This window comes from Atractosteus spatula, chromosome 10, assembly GCF_055471065.1.
Source record: "Atractosteus spatula isolate fAtrSpa1 chromosome 10, fAtrSpa1.hap1, whole genome shotgun sequence".
NCBI lineage: Eukaryota > Metazoa > Chordata > Actinopteri > Semionotiformes > Lepisosteidae > Atractosteus > Atractosteus spatula.
This window is the reverse complement of record NC_142715.1, coordinates 6,688,064-6,706,756: the sequence shown is the minus strand read 5'-3', so window position 1 is coordinate 6,706,756 and position 18,693 is coordinate 6,688,064. Positions and strand designations below refer to the sequence as shown.

The window sequence follows — 18,693 nt, the reverse complement described above, 5'->3', positions numbered from 1 at the left end:
AATCGGCTTGTAATATCAGGTAACTCCACAACAATGTAATTGTTCTATTTCTTGAGCTGTAATCTTTTTTTAGATTTGTGGCCGTTTTGTGCCGACTGACAAAACTTAGGGGTTGAAATGATTTGAGCAGAGCTGACAAAAAACTACATTGCGCAGTGAATATTGTATTCTGTCACTGAATCATCCTTTTTTTCCAGGTTTTTTAGAACATTAAATAATACAAGCAAATAAGAACAAAGAAAATGTTTTCTCGGAGAATTTGAATTTATAAAGTGTCATTTTAATAGGATAAAACACATAAACAATTAGTCCGGCCGCTCTGTAAACCTCGGCTCTTCAGTCGTTCGAAAGCCGCGGCGCAGCTGAGCAGGCGCGATCTGATGACGTATTTCCCGCCGACCTCCTATGCGACCCGACCGCCTTCTTTGTTTCGGATCGGCTCTGGAGCAAGATGGCGAGCTGCTCGTTAACAATGCAAAGCGAGCTCCACTCCTTCATGGAGGTGTTGCTCAAGGCGATCGTGTACGAAGTGTCGGAGGTTTTCCGCGACGGGATGGCCGATTCCGAGGAACAGCGTCAACACAAACTCCGCGGCGTCTCCCAGATCCTGGTGAGACGGGCGGTGGTGAAGATCACCCAGTGTGTGGAGGACAGTGTCGGGACTGAGATGGCGCGGCTGAAGGAGGAAAACGAGAGGCTGAAGGTGAGATTGCAGCTGTGGGAGAAGGAGCCGGGAGCAGGAGGAGATCGGGGACAAACAGATCGTGATGGACACACGCCTCCCTGTGAAATCACTGCAGAGATAAAGGAAGAAACGGACACGGAACCGGAGCTGTCAGGTCAGTGGGGTGACTTGTCACTCAGTGTGTGTGTGTGTGTTTTAAAATCGTGCCTTTAATTTCCTCACTGGCGAGAATCCAGTGGAGGGATGCAGAGTGAGGTGGGACAGACTTGTGTGATGTAGCGACAGGACTCTTGACTGGAAACTGCAGTGTTGTTGTGGTTCCGAAAGCATCTGTAAGAACAGCAACAGGGGTTAAGAGACACGCCGTTTCAGCCTGAGGTATGGTATCACTGAATCTTTTAACCCTTTAGCTAAACGCTTGTAAATATCGTTTTGTTTGCGTCTGATTTGACATACACCCTGATATTTAGAGATGAACTCGCCCCAACGTGAAACTAACGTTTCCCCCCTGAAGTGGACAGACTCAAGTTTTCAGCAGGGCAGATGTGAATTCTTACAGGTCCAGGACGAAGCTACGACGATTATTCCGTTTAAGACGTCTCTTAATTTTTGTACCCGCCTCACTGTTATGTTAAGAGTTAGTCATAGTGGCGTTGATTGTACTATACTTGTGTCGTTCCGAAGTTTCTGCTGTTTTATATAAAAGATCATGTCGTTTATTATTCATATGTAACTCAGCACGTAAACAAAACGAAGTGGAGAAGAACTAAAAACATTTTGACACGTTAAATTTCTGCCCGCTGTTATTTCAAAGTGGATCTCTAGGTGCTCATATAGCAGACCTATGAGAAACTTTACAAATGCCAGTCCTCTGTGATCTACTTGTGGTTGTCTAATAATGACAGTTTTGTCAGTGATTAAAGTGCATATTGATCCATTGTCATTTTCACATACTTGTGAATTAAATGTTATTTCTTGTTGGTTGGACAACCTTAGCTGAAAAGACACAGACAGATCAAGCTTATCTAGAGGGTTCAGCATTCACCCTTTAATGGGGATAAGTGTGGATGTTTAAACCCCCACCTCTCTTGGTGCAGTGTTAATGTACTGGAGTGTCCAGTCAGTCAGTGTGTCTGTATGAACCCCTCTCTCTCTCAGTGCAGTGTTAATGTACTGGAGTGTCCAGTTAGTGTGTCTGTATGAACCCTTCTCTCTCTCTCAGTGCAGTATTAATGTACTGGAGTGTCCAGTCAGTGTGTCTGTACGAACCCCTCTCTCTCAGTGCAGTGTTAATGTACTGGAGTGTCCAGTCAGTCAGTGTGTCTGTATGAACCCCTCTCTCTCTCAGTGCAGTGTTAATGTACTGGAGTGTCCAGTCAGTCAGTGTGTCTGTATGAACCCCTCTCTCTCTCAGTGCAGTGTTAATGTACTGGAGTGTCCAGTTAGTGTGTCTGTATGAACCCTTCTCTCTCTCTCAGTGCAGTGTTAATGTACTGGAGTGTCCTGTCAGTGTGTCTGTATGAACCCCTCTCTCTCTCAGTGCAGTGTTCATGTACTGGAGTGTCCAGTCAGTGTGTCTGTATTAACCCCTCTCTCTCTCAGTGCAGTGTTAATGTACTGGAGTGTCCAGTCAGTGTGTCTGTATGAACCCCTCTCTCTCAGTGCAGTGTTAATGTACTGGAGTGTCCAGTCAGTGTGTCTGTATTAACCCCTCTCTCTCTCAGTGCAGTGTTCATGTACTGGAGTGTCCAATCAGTGTGTCTGTATGAACCCCTCTCTCTCTCTTAGTGCAGTGTTAATGTACTGGAGTGTCCAGTCAGTGTGTCTGTATGAACCCCTCTCTCTCTCTCAGTGCAGTGTTAATGTACTGGAGTGTCCAGTCAGTGTGTCTGTATGAACCCCTCTCTCTCAGTGTAGTGTTAATGTAGTGGAGTGCCCAGTCAGTCAGTGTGTCTGTATGAACCCCTCTCTCTCAGTGCAGTGTTAATGTACTGGAGTGTCCAGTCAGTCAGTGTGTCTGTATGAACCCCTCTCTCTCAGTGCAGTATTAATGTACTGGAGTGTCCAGTCAGTGTGTCTGTATTAACCTCTCTCTCTCTCAGTGCAGTGTTAATGTACTGGAGTGTCCAGTCGGTCAGTGTGTCTGTATTAACCCCTCTCTCTCTCTCAGTGCAGTGTTAATGTATTGGAGTGTCCAGTCAGTGTGTCTGTATTAACCCCTCTCTCTCTCAGTGCAGTGTTAATGTACTGGAGTGTTCAGTCATTGTGTCTGTATTAACCCCTCTCTCTCAGTGTAGTGTTAATGTACTGGAGTGTCCAGTCAGTCAGTGTGTCTGTATGAACCCCTCTCTCTCAGTGCAGTGTTAATGTACTGGAGTGTCCAGTCAGTCAGTGTGTCTGTATGAACCCCTCTCTCTCAGTGCAGTATTAATGTACTGGAGTGTCCAGTCAGTGTGTCTGTATTAACCTCTCAATTCAATTCAATTCAAGGTGCTTTATTAGCATGACCGATGGGTACAATCAGTGTTGCCAAAGCAAATGAAAGTAATGATATTTACATGAAACAAAACAAAAATAGAAGTAAAATAAAATCTACAGACATATTACAGACATTTACAACAAAGACATATTATACAATATTGACATATTCTGTAGGCGGCTGGAGCATTATTGGGAGACAGACTCACTGTTCCTCAGGCTGTGACAGGAGATCACATACTGGGCTGCCAGTTCAACTGAGTTCCCTCCTCCCTCTCCCAGTAGGATTGGGACCCGTTGTGATTCTGGCAGGTGTGGGAACTCTGGGATTAGATTTCTGAATTTAGGGAAGAATGTTTCTCTAATCCCAGAGTATCTGTCACAGTGCAGTAGGAAGTGCACCTCTGTCTCTATTTCTCCCCGCTGGCAGTGGGAGCACAGCCTGTCCTCTCTGGACAGCCAGGTCTGCCTGTGTCGCCCAGTTTCTATGGCCAGGTTGTGGTCACTGAGCCTGTACTTCGTCAGGGTCTGTTTCTGTTTGTTATTTTTTATTTTGGTCAAATATTCAGCTAGTGTGTATTGTCTGTTTAAGGTTCTGTAACATTCCAGTTTATGTTGTGTCTGTGTGTGTGTGTCCCAGTGTGTGAGATATTGCTGTTTGATCTGTGCTGTGATGTGGTTGAGTCTGGGTTGTGGTGCTCTAGCAGTGCTGTCCTGAGGCTGGTTAGTGTCGGTGTGGCTCAGGTCGGTGAGCCTCAGGACCAGCTGGCTCAGGGGGCTCTGTTTTGGGCTCAGCTCTTGGCTCAGCAGGGCTTTGTGGTGGTAGGAATTTTGGTCGCTGTTTTTTAGGTGTAGCCAATACTTGAATATTCTTTTCTGTATGTTTATCAATAGTGGGTACTGGCCTAATTCGGCCCTGCACCCGTTGTTAGGAGTTCTTCTCTGCACACGGAGGATGTTTCTACAGATCTCCATGTGCAGAGTTTCTGTGGGGTGTTTGTCCCATTGGGTGTAATCCTGGTCTGTGAGGGGACCCCACACTTCACTGCCGTATAGGGCAATGGGTTGGATTACACTTTCAAGTATTTGGAGCCAGATTCTTGTTGGTGGGTTGATGTTGAAGAGCCTCTTTCTTATTGCGTAGAAAGCCCTGAGTGCCTTCTCCCTCAGTGCCTTCACTGCCAGGTCAAAACTCCCGGAAGAGCTGATGGTGAGACCGAGATATGTGTAGCTGGATGTGTGCTCCAATGTGTTGTTGTTCAGTGTGAATTTGTACCTGTTTCCCTGAGGTCTGGCTTTCTTCTGGAAAACCATAACTCTGGTCTTGTCCAGATTGACTGTCAGTGCCCAGGTCTGACAGTACTGCTCCAGCAGTGCCAGGTTCTGCTGCAGCCCCTGTTCTGTGGGCAACAGCAGGACCAGGTCATCTGCGTAGAGCAGGAACTTGATTTCTGTGTCGTGTAGTGTGAGACCAGGAGCTGCAGACTGCTCCAACATTCCTGCTAATTCGTTGATATAGATATTGAACAGTGTTGGGCTCAGGCTGCAGCCCTGTCTCACCCCGCGGCCTTGGGTGAAGAATTTAGTCCTTTTGTTTCCAATTTTCACTGCACATTTGCTCTCTGAATACATTGATTTAATTATGTCGTACACTTTGCCCCCTATGCCGCTTTGGAGTAGTTTATAAAACAATCTCTCATGCCAAATCGAGTCAAATGCTTTTTTGAAATCGACAAAGCAGGCAAAAATTTTTCCTTTGTGTTTTTGGTGGACGTGTTTGTCTATCAGTGTGTGCAGGGTGTAAATGTGATCAGATGTGCGGTGATCTGGCAAGAAGCCAATCTGACTTTTACTCAGGACATTGTGTTCGGTAAGGAAGGCCAGTATTCGTGTATTCAGGATACTGCAGAATACCTTCCCCAGGTTACTGTTCACACAGATGCCCCGGTAGTTGCTGGGATCGAGTTTATCTCCACTCTTATAGATGGGCGTGATCAGTCCTTGGTTCCAGGCCTCGGGGAAACATCCGGCTGTCATGATGAGATTGAGGAGTTTGAGCAGGGCTTGTTGCAACTTTGGGCTGCTGTGTCTCAGCATCTCATTTATGACACCATCATGGCCACAGGCTTTGCGTGGTCTGAGGGCCTGGAGTTTGTCCAGTAGCTCCTGCTCAGTGATTGGGGAGTCTAAGGGGTTTTGGTTGTCTTTGATAGCCAATTCCAAAATTTTGAGTTTTTCATAAATGGTGTTTTGGTCTGATTGATTTGTATTTGGGAGCTTTTCATACAGATTTTCAAAGTATGTTTGCCAGATTGTTCCATTTTGGATGGCCAATTCTTCTGGTTTTGATTTGTTTAAGTTGTTCCACTTCTCCCAGAAACAGTTCTGATTTAGTGACTCCTCAATTTCTGCAAGTTGTTTGTCTATGTATGTGTTTCTCTTCTTTTTCAGCGTGTGTTTGTAAAGTTTTACCATGTCACAGTACCTGAGTCGCAGATCTGTGTTGTGTGGTTGTCTGTGTTTTTCATTTGAGACTTTTCGTAGTGCATTTCTGATGTTTTTGCACTCCGTATCAAACCACTTTTCTTTTGCTTTTGTTTTTTGGTAGTTTTTTGATTTAGTTGTTTTTAGCTTAGATTTTGATGCTAGTTTGTGGAATAGGTGATTTAGTTTTTGTGTGGCCAAGTTGATGCCTAATTTGTTGGTTTGATACGGAGTGTTTAGGAATGTGTCCATCAGTGTCTGAATTTCGTCATCGCCCAGTGCAGTTTGGTATCTGTCCAGGCTGTCTGTGTCCCATCTGTACGCCTGGTTGAGGTCATACAGCTGGCTGGGCTGTGTCAGTGTGTCTCTGTGCTGGTGTGCTCTCTTCATGTAGAGTGTGATCTGGCTGTGGTCGGAGAGGGGAGTTTGTGGCCTGACAGTGAAGGCACTGATACAGGAGGGGTCCAGGTCGGTGATGGCGTAGTCCACCACACTGCTACCCAGAGCTGAGCTGTAGGTGAACCTGCCTAGAGAGTCCCCTCTAGTCCTGCCGTTGACGATGTACAGGCCCAGCCCTTGACAGAGCTGCAGCAGCTCGCGCCCGGTGCTGTTGACCGTAGTGTCATGGCTGCACCTGTGTGAGGTGACCGGTGTGTGGTACAGAGGGGATTGTCCGAATATGTGAGTGTTTCCCTGTGTGCTGGTGAAGTCTGCCAGTGTGCCTGTTCGTGCGTTGAGGTCACCATAGAGCAGCACGTTTCCCTGGCCCTGGAAGTGACCGATCTCCGTGTGGAGACTGGGGAGAATTCCCTCACTGTAGTAGGGGGATTCTGAGGGCGGGATGTAGACAGCACACAGGAAAACCTCGTTTTCTGTACAGATGGTATTTCTTTTGATTTTAAGCCAAACTCGTGACTCTTCTTTCTTTACTAATTGTATGGAGTGACTGAGCTCCGCTCTGTACCACACAATGATCCCCCCAGAGTCTCTGCCCCGGGTGATTTGGGGTTTTTTGACAGAGGGCACCATGATCTCCTTGTAGCCTGGGGGACAGTGGGTAGCCAAGTCTCCCCGACACCATGTCTCCTGTAGGATCATGATGTCTGTCTCCTTTACATCCTTGATAAATTCAGGATCAGTGCTCTTCAGCCCAAATGCTGACGAGCCCAGACCCTGAATGTTCCACATACTTATCTTTAGAGATCTCATTGTTATCGCTTGAATTATCTTTGCAAGTTGTTATTGTTTTCTGGAACTGTATCAAATTTGTGTTGGACATTTACATCATCGACAGAAACAAGTATTGTGCTGGGTTTTTGTCTGTCGCTGTGGGTGGTGGAAGTTCAGCTCATAAGCCGGGTGCAGATGAGGTTCAGGAGCTGCCGGATTTCTCCTAGCTCCAAACCGCTCGGGACTGCTGGTCTGGCCAGGGCTGCGGCGTAGCTGTGCAGGAGGGGCTCGGTCCGGCTCTGTAGTTGTGCTGGGTGGGGAGGGGTTGTGGTTCTGGTCCGGTTCAGCTGCTGGTCTGGGTGAGGGGCATGGGGTGGGGCGCTGGTTCTGGTCCTGTTAGGTCGTTGGTCTGGGTTGGAGGGCTGTAGGGTGGTGCTGGTTCTGTTCTTTGTGGGTTGAGCTGGTCTGGGTTGGGGGTGTGGGTGCTGGGGCGTTCCTCTGGTAGTCCTCCTGTTTCTCTCTGGGGTGCTGTTCGGGTGTCTGCCCAGTGTGGTGTCTTTCAGAGTTTTTGTGAAGAGTCCAATGGTCTGTTTTTTGAGGTGTTTATGGTCGTGTAGGTGCTGTGGTCCAAGGGTGGAGTGATGGGCCAGGTAGACGTTTGGGAGCAGGGCGCAGCACCGTGAGATCTCGGCATTGATTCTCTGGATGGTGTGGTGCTGCTCGTCCTGTCTCGGCAGCAGGGTGGAGATGACAATTCGGGCGCGAGGGAACTCCTGTATGGCCCTCTCTGCCACTCTCCTGATGGACTGGGCCACCTGCTCCCTCTGGGTCCTCAGGTCGTTGGTGCCGGTGTGGATGATGATGTGCTGAGGGGCTCCCAGTACCGACCTGGACAGCAGCTGCAGGGCCTTCTCTGTCGTCGGACACCAGAGCTTTGCTGTTTGTAATCCTGGGAAGAGCCTGTGCTCATCGATGTACCTCCCGTTGGAGTCGATGAGAAGGGCTACTTCCATGCGTCTGCCTCTGGTGTCCAGTCTGCTGGAGGGGCGCTGTGCTGCCGGGCGGGCGGCTGCTTGGGGGGGTGCAGTGTGTGAGGTGGAGGAGTTGGGTGGGGCCGGGTGTGTGTGTGGGTCACCCTGAGTGTTCGGCAAGGTGGATGTGCTTTTGGGCAGTGGAGTTGTGAGGGGATTTGGGGTGCCGGGGGGTGCAGTGGGTGTGGTGTTTGCTACGGTGGGGGTACTGGGTAAGTGGGAGTTGGTGGTGGGGGTTGTAGGGGTGTCAGGTTGTGTGGAGGTGGGTGTGTCTTTGCGGGTTGGGGGTGGGTGTTGTGTGTTGTGTGTTCTGGGTCTCAGGGCTGTTCTGTTGCAGTCCGGGCTGCAGTGGGAAGTAGTGAGTTTCCTCAGCTGGTCTTTGAGAGTCTTGCTTGTCCTCTCCGCGAGCTGCAGCTCCTCTCTCAGCTCTGCTACTTCCGACTGCAGCTTCCTGTTGTCCTGCAGCAGCTCCTCCATCTGTGCCCTGAGCTGTTTGTTGGAGGTTTTACATTCATTCTTGTGTTTGTTAACCTCGTCTCTTAGCTGTTGTGCTGTCTGCCCCTCTGTGAGTCTCCCCAGCATCAGCTCCTTGAACTCAGTGAAGTCCAGCTCCAGAGCAGAGAGTTTCTCTCTCAGGAGGCGCACTGTGCTGTGGTCACAGGGGGGTTGGTGTGGGCTGTGTGTGTCCGGGTGGTGTGTTTCTGTGTTGCCGAGGGCTACACTCTTGCTGGGCTGTTCTGTGGCTGAGGTTGTGTTTGTGGGCTCTAAAACAGGTGGAGCTGAACTCTCCGGTGCTGTGGGCATCAGGCTGCTGGGTTTTTCTCCTGTTTCTGGGGGAGGTTTCTCCAGGTCGGCCTGTGTTTTAAGGTCTGTGAACTTTTCCTCGAAAAGCTCCAGAGCGGCCTCACTGCCCTGTATCATCACTGTACCATTGTGGTAGGTGTTGACAGTCAGGACAGTGTCTTCTACCTCGCTGTCGCCCCCTATGGAGATTTGCCTGCCTTTGCTGATGCCCCTTCTGGTGGTGTTTGTATAATTCTTACACACAGCTGTGTGCCAGGCATTCGGATGCTCAGTAAAAAAGAGCAGGTTGGTTTTTATGTGTTTTTCTCCTGCCTGGCAGTAGTCAGCAATGAGGGTCTCTGGGTTTTCTTTCATCCAGGAGTCTTTGTACTGTTTCCTGGTCTTAACGGTTTTCACGTCCTCAGGGTACTGGAGTACTGTGCTGAGGGGGCAGGGCTGCTCCAGTGGGGCTGTATTCTGCTCTGTACTCATCTTCCTCTTTTAAATACAATGGGCCCAGGTGAGAAGAGCAAACAGACGGCCTGGCTCGGGCGTTTTGAATACAATCAGCCCCCTGTTGCTTGGGAACAGGTTCTTCAACTTTGGCCTTTTGAGTGTAGTGGGCCCAAGTGGTATTTTGTTTAATTTAAACTTTAAGGTAACTTTTTCTAAAGACTTTTTAAACTTTTATCTAGCAAAGCAGTTCAATTTTTTTAGAGGCCTCTTCAAGAAAGGAGAAGAAAGAACAGGGCTTACCAGGTGTTTTTCGTGTTGGTGGCTGAGTTCTTGGCTTCTCCTGATGCTGCTTCTATTTTCCCTTTCCTTCTTGTTTCCTTTGGTGTACTTTTTCTTTCTTTCTTTCTTGTCTTCTTATTCTTATTTCCTTGTTTTAATTATTCCTTTTCTGTTTGTTTCTCTTCGTCTCTTGGGGATTTTCCTTTTTGGAGTTTTTCCTCAGGTCCTTTATCCTCAGGTGTAGCTGTGTCTTATAGTTGATCTTCAGTTTTTTAGATGTTTGCTTTGTTGATTTTTTTTCCAATGGCAAATTATTTCTTTACTTCTGTAGTTTTCTTTAGTTTTGTTAGATGTCGCCTTATTCCTAGACTATTTGTTCAGTTCCAGAAAACAATAAAATCTCAAAGAAATTAGGAGCTCATCTTCTGTGCTGCCTCCTCTCTGAACACCAGCTCTCTCTCTCTCTCCTCTCGTCCTGCCCTCGTCTGTCTAACCTCTCTCTCTCTCTCTCTCAGTGCAGTGTTAATGTACTGGAGTGTCCAGTCGGTCAGTGTGTCTGTATTAACCCCTCTCTCTCTCTCAGTGCAGTGTTAATGTATTGGAGTGTCCAGTCAGTGTGTCTGTATTAACCCCTCTCTCTCTCAGTGCAGTGTTAATGTACTGGAGTGTCCAGTCAGTGTGTCTGTATGAACCCCTCTTTCTCTCAGTGCAGTGTTAATGTACTGGAGTGTCCAGTCAGTGTGTCTGTATGAACCCCTCTTTCTCTCAGTGCAGTGTTAATGTACTGGAGTGTTCAGTCATTGTGTCTGTATTAACCCCTCTCTCTCTCAGTGCAGTGTTAATGTGATGTACTCTCAGTGTGTGAATAGTTTTATTTTAATTTTTTGTAAAGATGTTAAAAAATTGAAACTAGACTTGAACATTACTTATTTTTCCGGTTTTTAATGGGCAAATAATTTTGACATATCTGTGATGATTTTTGTGTCTGGCAACAACATCTCTGTAGCTTATACCTGATAACGTTTATAGCACAAGAACTCCCATTGGTCATTTTTATACAGTACCTAAAAGCCATCTATCTGTTTGGGAAAGGAATAGGGGAGGAACTCATAGACATGCACGCTGTGCAGGATATTGCTCCAACATATGTCATCTTTTCCTGTTATTCAGTAAACCAAACCAAATTAACATGATTATATTATCTTGACATGCATGATTTAAAAGTCTGTCCACTACACACTGGCTTTTTCCCCCACATTTTATCCAGCAGCCATATCCCCCTGCAGCTCCCAGCTGGCAGCCCCCCTACTGGAGCTCAGCAGGTGTGAGCCTGGTCAGTACCTGGATGGGGATTATTAAGGGGCCATGATTGGTAAGGGCACTATACTGGGGCATTAGGACCCACACGGACCGCAGGGTAAACGCCCCCTGCTGGCCCCACTAACACCTCTCCCAGCAGCAACCTTAGTTTTTCCCAGGAGGTCTCTCATCCAGGTACTGCCCAGGCTTGTAGAAAATATACGTGCGGCCCATCCTGCTTACAAGTCATAGACGCGTGAATGCGAGTTTGCGACGACAACTTACTGTACTTTCACAAAGTTCGAGATTTTGTGCTCAATTTTACATTTAATAATAATAATAATAATTGCTGACACTTATATAGCGCTTTTCTGGACACTCCACTCAAAGCGCTTGACAGGTCAGGGGGAATCCCACTACCGCCACCGATGTGCAGCCCCACCTGGATGATGCGACGGCAGCCATAGTGCGCCAGAACGCTCCCCACACACCAGCTCTCAGTGGGGAGGAGAGCAGAGTGATGGAGCCAGTTCAGAGAGGGGGGTTATTAGGAGGCCATGATTGGTAAGGGCCCATGGGAAATTTGGCCAGGACACCGGGGTGACACCCCTACTCTTTTCGAGAAACGCCCTGGGATTTTTAATGACCACAGAGAGTCAGGATCTCCGTTTGACGTCTCATCTGAAGGACGGCGCCTGTTTACAGTCTAGTGTCCCCGTCACTATACTGGGGCATTAGGACCCACACGGACCGCAGGGTGAGCGCCCCCTGCTGGCCCCACTAACACCTCTTCCAGCAGCAACCTTAGTTTTTCCCAGGAGGTCTCCCCTCCAGGTACTGACCAGGCTCACACCTGCTGAGCTCCAGTGGGGGGGAGCTCACTGGAGCCAGCTGGGAGCTGCAGGGTGATCTGGCTGCTGGCCGTATCAGCAGACACCCTCTCTCCTTTTAAGTTCGAAGTGTTTACTCTTCCCCAGCGTCACAAACGTGATCTAAAATGTAAGAGACACTTCAGAGTCACCTAAGCCTTTCACAAGAGGTATGGTTTTAAAGTTCCTGGATGGAGGAAACTCGTTGAGACCCAGGTTTTCTTTTAGGGTTATCGTGTTTTAGAATTGCAGAAGATGGCGCTGGGAAATTCAGCACTTTTGGGGATGTAAAAGTGGAGGTTTTCCGTGTCACTGTGTGCAGTTTAATTCGCTGTGGTTTGGAATGCACTCATTCAGTGCTAATCCCTTTTAGCCCCAGGATATCAAAATAGTGTTGCAGTTCCTCTTTAACCCACGGATCTGTCTTTGGAAACGGGTGGACCGAAAGGGAAACCCAGCTGAACCGAACAGGAACTGAACCCCACTGCATGAAGGGAAGATATGCTCGCTATTGTGCTACCTTACCACACCACTCAGTTGATTGACAATGTTCTCTTCTGCCATGAAGATGTGAGAGGGGCTTCACTGTAGCAAGCTTAGACCTAGATGTATGTGTACTTGATTTCGCTGAATTGTATTTATTTATTCAATAACAATGAGTTCAAGTTTATTGTCGTTATACTCATACACAGGTATATGGTATAACGAAATGGGCTGTACTACGCTGTCCTGTGTTTTGACCCTGATCTCACTGGGCTGTACTGCGCTGTCCTGTGTTTTTACCCTGATCTCACTGGGCTGTACTCCACTGTACTGTGTTTTGACCTTGATCTCACTGGGCTGTACTGCGCTGTACTGTTTTGACCTTGATCTCACTGGGCTGTACTCCACTGTACTGTGTTTTTACCCTGATCTCACTGGGCTGTACTGCGCTGTCCTGTGTTTTTACCCTGATCTCACTGGGCTGTACTGTGCTGTCCTGTGTTTTTACCCTGATCTCACTGGGCTGTACTGTGCTGTCCTGTGTTTTTAACCTGATCTCACTGGGCTGTACTGCGCTGTAGTGTGTTTTTACCCTGATCTCACTGGGCTGTACTGCGCTGTCCTGTGTTTTTACCCTGATCTCACTGGGCTGTACTGCGCTGTCCTGTGTTTTTACCCTGATCTCACTGGGCTGTACTGCGCTGTCCTGTGTTTTTACCCTGATCTCACTGGGCTGTACTGCACTAAAGTGCACTATACCCTAGCTTCTCTGAAGCCACAGATAATATTCAAGTTCAAGTTTATTGTCATTATACTCATACACAGGTATATGGTATAACGCAATGCTATTTAGCGAGCTCTCAGACAGTAAGTAGTACAAAAAAAAACAACAAGAATACAATTGTATAAGAAAAGAAAGACAGAGACAACAGGCAGTGTGCAAAACAACAACAGGTAATGTGCAAAATCATACATCAACAGAATGAAATAAAAGGATAGACAATTATGGGGAGTGAGCTTCTTGACGTGGGAGGTAGAGGTAGATTTCAATGTGTGAGTTTTTGGTAAGAGAGAAGGCACTGTGAGAGTTCAGATTGTAGGTGAGAGGGGCTGGGTGTTGAATAGTTTGATAGTGCGGGGGTCAAAACTCTCTCTGAGTCTGGTAGCCCGGGCCCGAATGCTCCGGTACCGTTTTCCAGATGGTAGAGGGTCATACAGTCTGTAGCTGGGGTGTGTGGGGGTCTTTGACGATGCTTAGAGCTGTCCTCAAGCACCGTCTGTCATAAATGTCCTGTATGGATGGGAGGGCCACCCCAGCGATGGACTGTGCAGTTTTCACCACTGCTCTAGGGCTTTGCGGTCAGCAGTTCTGCAGTTGCAGTATAATTTAGTCATCCGTTTTTTGATTTAGTCATAGTCTTAGTGGACCAAAATGTCTGGTATATTGAGGTATGCGCTTTTAATTTAGCCTACTGATTTAGTTCAGTCTAGTTAAAACAGGAGGAAAAAACGCCTCAAAGAGATTAGCAACCCCCCCCCCTAAGAACTGTCCATTTAAAACGGACACAGATCATGAAAAATGTTAAAGATGGAATTGTTTCACTCTCAGATGGTCTGTACTGGGTTGGAATAGGGGACCATGGTCTTTGGTTTTCTTTGACATTGTTTTCACTCTGCCTGCACTCTTCTGCGATGACATTCATTTTCGTCCAAAACTCCAGCACACCTTGAAATCGACCTCTACCTCCCATGTCAAGAAGCTCACTCCCCATCATTTCTATCCCTTTATTTCTGTTAATGTTATGTTTTTGCACACCTGATGTTGTTTTGCACACTGCCTGTTCTCTCTATCTTTCTTTTATTATACAATTGTGTTGTTGTGTTTTTGTACTACTTATCGTCCGAGAGCTCGCTAAATAGCATTTCGTTATACCATATACCTGAAATATGAGCATAATGACAATAAACTTGAACTTGAAACTTGAAATGAGAGGATCAACTCTCACCCTAATGTCTCTTGAGTCTGAAGGGAGTGTCCCACACCGACAGGCTGGAGGATCTGAGTCTCTTTAGTCTGAAGGGAGTGTCCCACACTGACAGGCTGAAGGACCTGAGTCTCTTGAGTCTGAAGGGAGTGTCCCGCACTGACAGGCTGAAGGAACTGAGTCTCTTTAGTCTGAAGGGACTGTCCCACGCTGACAGGCTGAAGGAACTGAGTCTCTTGAGTCTGAAGGGAGTGTCCCACACTGACAGGCTGAAGGAACTGAGTCTCTTGAGTCTGAAGGGAGTGTCCCACACTGACAGGCTGAAGGAACTGAGTCTCTTGAGTCTGAAGGGAGTGTCCCGCACTGACAGGCTGAAGGAACTGAGTCTCTTGAGTCTGAAGGGGGTGTCCCACACTGACAGGCTGGAGGAACCGAGTCTCTTTAGTCTGAAGGGACTGTCCCATGCTGACAGGCTGAAGGAACTGAGTCTCTTTAGTCGGAAGGGAGTGTCCCGCACTGACAGGCTGGAGGAACTGAGTCTCTTTAGTCGGAAGGGAGTGTCCCGCACTGACAGGCTGGAGGAACTGAGTCTCTTTAGTCTGAAGGGAGTGTCCCACACTGACAGGCTGAAGGAACTGAGTCTCTTTAGTCGGAAGGGAGTGTCCCACACTGACAGGCTGAAGGGAGTGTCCCTCACTGACAGGCTGGAGAAACTGAGTCTCTTGAGTCAGAAGGGAGTGTCCCACACTGACAGGCTGAAGGAACTGAGTCTCTTCAGTCTGAAGGGAGTTTCCCGCACTGACAGGCTGGAGGAACTGAGTCTCTTTAGTCTGAATGGAGTGTCCCGCACTGACAGGCTGGAGGAACTCAGTCTCTTTAGACTGAAGGGAGTGTCCCACACTGACAGGCTGGAGGAACTGAGTCTCTTTAGTCAGAAGGGAGGGTCCCACACTGACAGGCTGAAGGAACTGAGTCTCTTGAGTCTGAAGGGGGTGTCCCACACTGACAGGCTGGAGGAACCGAGTCTCTTTAGTCTGAAGGGACTGTCCCATGCTGACAGGCTGAAGGAACTGAGTCTCTTTAGTCTGAAGGGAGTGTCCCACACTGACAGGCTGAAGGAACTGAGTCTCTTGAGTCTGAAGGGGGTGTCCCACACTGACTGGCTGAAGGAACTGAGTCTCTTGAGTCTGAAGGGAGTGTCCCGCACTGACAGGCTGGAGGAACTGAGTCTCTTTAGTCTGAAGGGACTGTCCTATGCTGACAGGCTGAAGGAACTGAGTCTCTTTAGTCTGAACTTGAACTTGAAACCTGACTTTTTTTTCTCTCTGAGGTTATTGGCTGGGGAAACTGAATGCCCATTTTAATGGTCTTTTTTCTCTTGTCCTGTGTTTTTCAGCTACAGAGGGTCCTCTTGACCACCAGTGCAGTGAGGAGGAGTGGGACTACCGTCTGAGACGCTACACAGAGCTCACTGCTGCAGAAGGGAAAGAGACACTCAGTGAGCAGCAGCACCCAGAGAGCAGACAGAGGGTGGAGGATCTGGACTCTGTGCCCGTGATGAAGACCGAGCCTGAGAGTGAGACACCTGGGCTCTTAGTATCTGATGGCTGTACAGGGAACTTGAATAATCTGGACACTAAGAGTATTGCAGAACTAGAATCTTTGTGTCTTAACGGGCTCAAAAAAGAGGAGCTGACTGACGTGGATGTTAGCATCACAGCACAGTACGCGGTGTCCCAGACCACCCCCCCCCCCCGAAGAGCAGCCGACCGATGCAGCTGGCAGAGAGAACAGTACTAAGTTCCAGCGCCCAGATGAGATTCAGGACAGGGAGGAATCGCCACCAGACCAGGGGGCTGGGAAGAACCAGCCCGGACCCTGCCCCGCTAAAAAGCACGAGTTGTCATTACAGCACAGACAGCAGCCGGGGTTCTGTCCAAAAACCCTCAAGGCCCACCAGCGCAGACGTGCGGAGGATCGACCCTTCACCTGCAGCCAGTGCGGGAAGAGCTTCAGCCACTCGAGCACCCTGAAGAGGCACGAGCGCATCCACGCCGGGGAGAAGCCCTTCCGCTGCGCCCAGTGCGGGAAGGGCTTTCGCCAGTCGTGCCACTTGAAGACCCACGAGTACGTCCACGCAGGGGAGAGGCCCTTCGGCTGCCCGCAGTGCGGGAAGAGCTTCAGCCTCCCGGGCACCCTGAAGACGCACCTGCGCACCCACACCGGCGAGAGGCCGTTCGGCTGCCCGCAGTGCGGGAAGAGCTTCAACGAGGCGGGCAACCTCAAGAGGCACGAGCGCACCCACGCCGCGCAGAGGCCCTTCAGCTGCGGCCAGTGCGGGAAGGGCTTCATCCAGCTGGGGGACCTGAAACGACACGCGCTCTCCCACTCGGGGGCGAGGCCCTTCGGCTGCGGCCGCTGCGGGAAGAGCTACAGCCAGCCGGCCGACCTGAAGAGGCACGAGCGGGTCCACGCGGAGGAGAGGCCCTTCGGCTGCGGCCGCTGCGGGAAGAGCTACAGCCACCCGGCCGACCTGAAGAGGCACGAGCGGGCCCACGCGGAGGAGAGGCCCTTCGGCTGCGCCCAGTGCGGGAGGGGCTTCGCCCACCCGGGCGACCTGAGGAACCACGCCCGCGTCCACGCGCCGGAGAGGCCCTTCGGCTGCGGCCAGTGCGGGAGGGGCTTCCGGCATCCGGCCAACCTGAAGAGGCACGAGCTCACCCACGCCGGGGAGAGGCCCTTCCGCTGCGCCCGGTGCGGGAAGGGGTTTATCCTGCCGGGCTATCTGAGAGCCCACCAGCTGGTCCACACGGGGGAGAGACCCTTCAGCTGCGGGCAGTGCGGCAAGGGGTTCGGCGACGCGCGGACCCTGAAGAGGCACGGGCGCACTCACGCTGGGGCGGGGGGGGGCGAGACAGTTCGGCTGCAGTCCGTGCGGGAGGAGTCTTAGCGCCGCGCGTGCTTTACAGACGCACCAGCGCGCTCACGCAGGAGAGAGGGAGAGCCTGCCCAGCGGCAGGCAGTGAAGGGATCTAAGGCGGCACGAGCTGACGGGGGTGTGGGCATCACAGCACAGTACGCGGCGTCCCAGACCACCCCCCCCCCCCGAAGAGCAGCCGACCGATGCAGCTGGCGGAGAGAACAGTGCTGAGTTCCAGCGCCCAGATGAGAGTCAGGACAGGGAGGAATCGCCACCAGACCCAGGGGGCTGGGAAGAACCAGCCCGGACCCCCGCCCCGCTAAAAAGCACGAGTTGTCATTACAGCACAGACGGCAGCCGGGGTTCTGTCCAAAAACCCTCAAGGCCCACCAGCGCAGACGTGCGGAGGATCGACCCTTCACCTGCAGCCAGTGCGGGAAGAGCTTCAGCCACTCGAGCACCCTGAAGAGGCACGAGCGCACCCACGCAGGAGAGAGAGAGAGAGAGAGAGGGACAGTTCAGCGGCAGTCAGTGAAGGGTTTTAGTCGGGCATCTGAGTGGAAGGGGCATCAGCAGAGAGACGGTTCAGCCCCCCAGTCGGCGTGAGAAGAGAGCCATCTTCCCAGTGAGATCTGAGCGATTCAGAAGGTGTAGCACAAAAGAGTCTTGTTCCGATGTCTTTGCCATGCTGTCTGTGTGGGGGGGGGGGGAAGTAAACGCAGGGAAAGATGTATTTGATAAAAGGGTGTCCCCCTGTGCTTTATTTAATTAGCCTCACAATCAATCACGGGGGCCGTCGTAATAAACCGTTAACATTCAGCAGGGACTGCTAGGGAGGCACTGAGCCAGCGTCTGTGGGAAAGAATCACAACTTAAATACGGGGAAGAAACCACAGAACGGACAGAAAATGAGAGAGGAATGAGCATCGTCTTTGGACTTGACCCATTTCTGGCTCGGTAATCTTTTTTTTTTTATAGAGCTTGCTGTCTTATTTATTGTAGGGAGTAGTTGCTTTATGTATTGTGGAATCTCTCTTATGTAATAATAATCATTCTTACACTTATAGAGCGCTTTTCTGGACACTCCACTCAAAGTGCTTTACAGGTCATGGGAAATCCCACTACCGCCACCAATGTGCAGCCCCCACCTGGATGATGCTCCAGTCCGCTCCCCACACACCAGCTCTCAGTGGGGAGGAGAGCAGAGGGATGAAGCCAGTTCAGAGAGGGGGGTTATTCGGAGGCCATGATTGGTAAGGGCCAATGGGAAATTTGGCCAGGACCCCCAGGTAACACCCCTACTCTTTTCGAGAAACGCCCTGGGATTTTTAATGACCACAGAGAGTCAGGACCTCGGTTTTACGTCTCCTCTGAAGGACGGCGCCTTTTTACAGTCCAGTGTCCCCTGTCACTATACTGGGGCATTAGGACCCACACAGACCGCAGGGTGAGCGCCCCCTGCTGGCCCCACTAACACCTCTTCCAGCAGCAACCTTAGTTTTTCCCAGGAGGTCTCCCCTCCAGGTACTGACCAGGCTCACACCTGCTGAGCTCCAGTGGGGGCTGCCAGTTGTGAGGTCAGGGTGATCTGGCTGCTGGCCACATTATATTATATTGTATTGTATTATGTATTGTAGTCTCTCCTAGTGGGTGATGCTTCTTTAGAATAGCTCATTTATTTTTGGTCCATGCTGTAGGACGAGAGATTTAGTTCTGGAGTAATATCCACTTCTACCGGTTATTTAATCTGGGTAACAAAATAAATGAATAG

The 18,693-nt window shown here is 49.8% G+C and overlaps 1 protein-coding gene across 1 annotated transcript; it reads left to right on the top strand.

The window, feature by feature from the left end:
- The first annotated feature begins 427 nt into the window (after positions 1 to 427).
- On the top strand, positions 428 to 17,665 carry LOC148824645 (uncharacterized). The gene is made up of 2 exons (XM_088926430.1): positions 428 to 839; positions 15,399 to 17,665. The coding sequence occupies exon 2, from the start codon at positions 15,708 to 15,710 to the stop codon at positions 16,950 to 16,952; it is 1,245 nt and encodes a 414-aa protein (XP_088782556.1). The 5' UTR covers positions 428 to 839; positions 15,399 to 15,707; the 3' UTR covers positions 16,953 to 17,665.
- Positions 17,666 to 18,693: the final 1,028 nt, after the last annotated feature.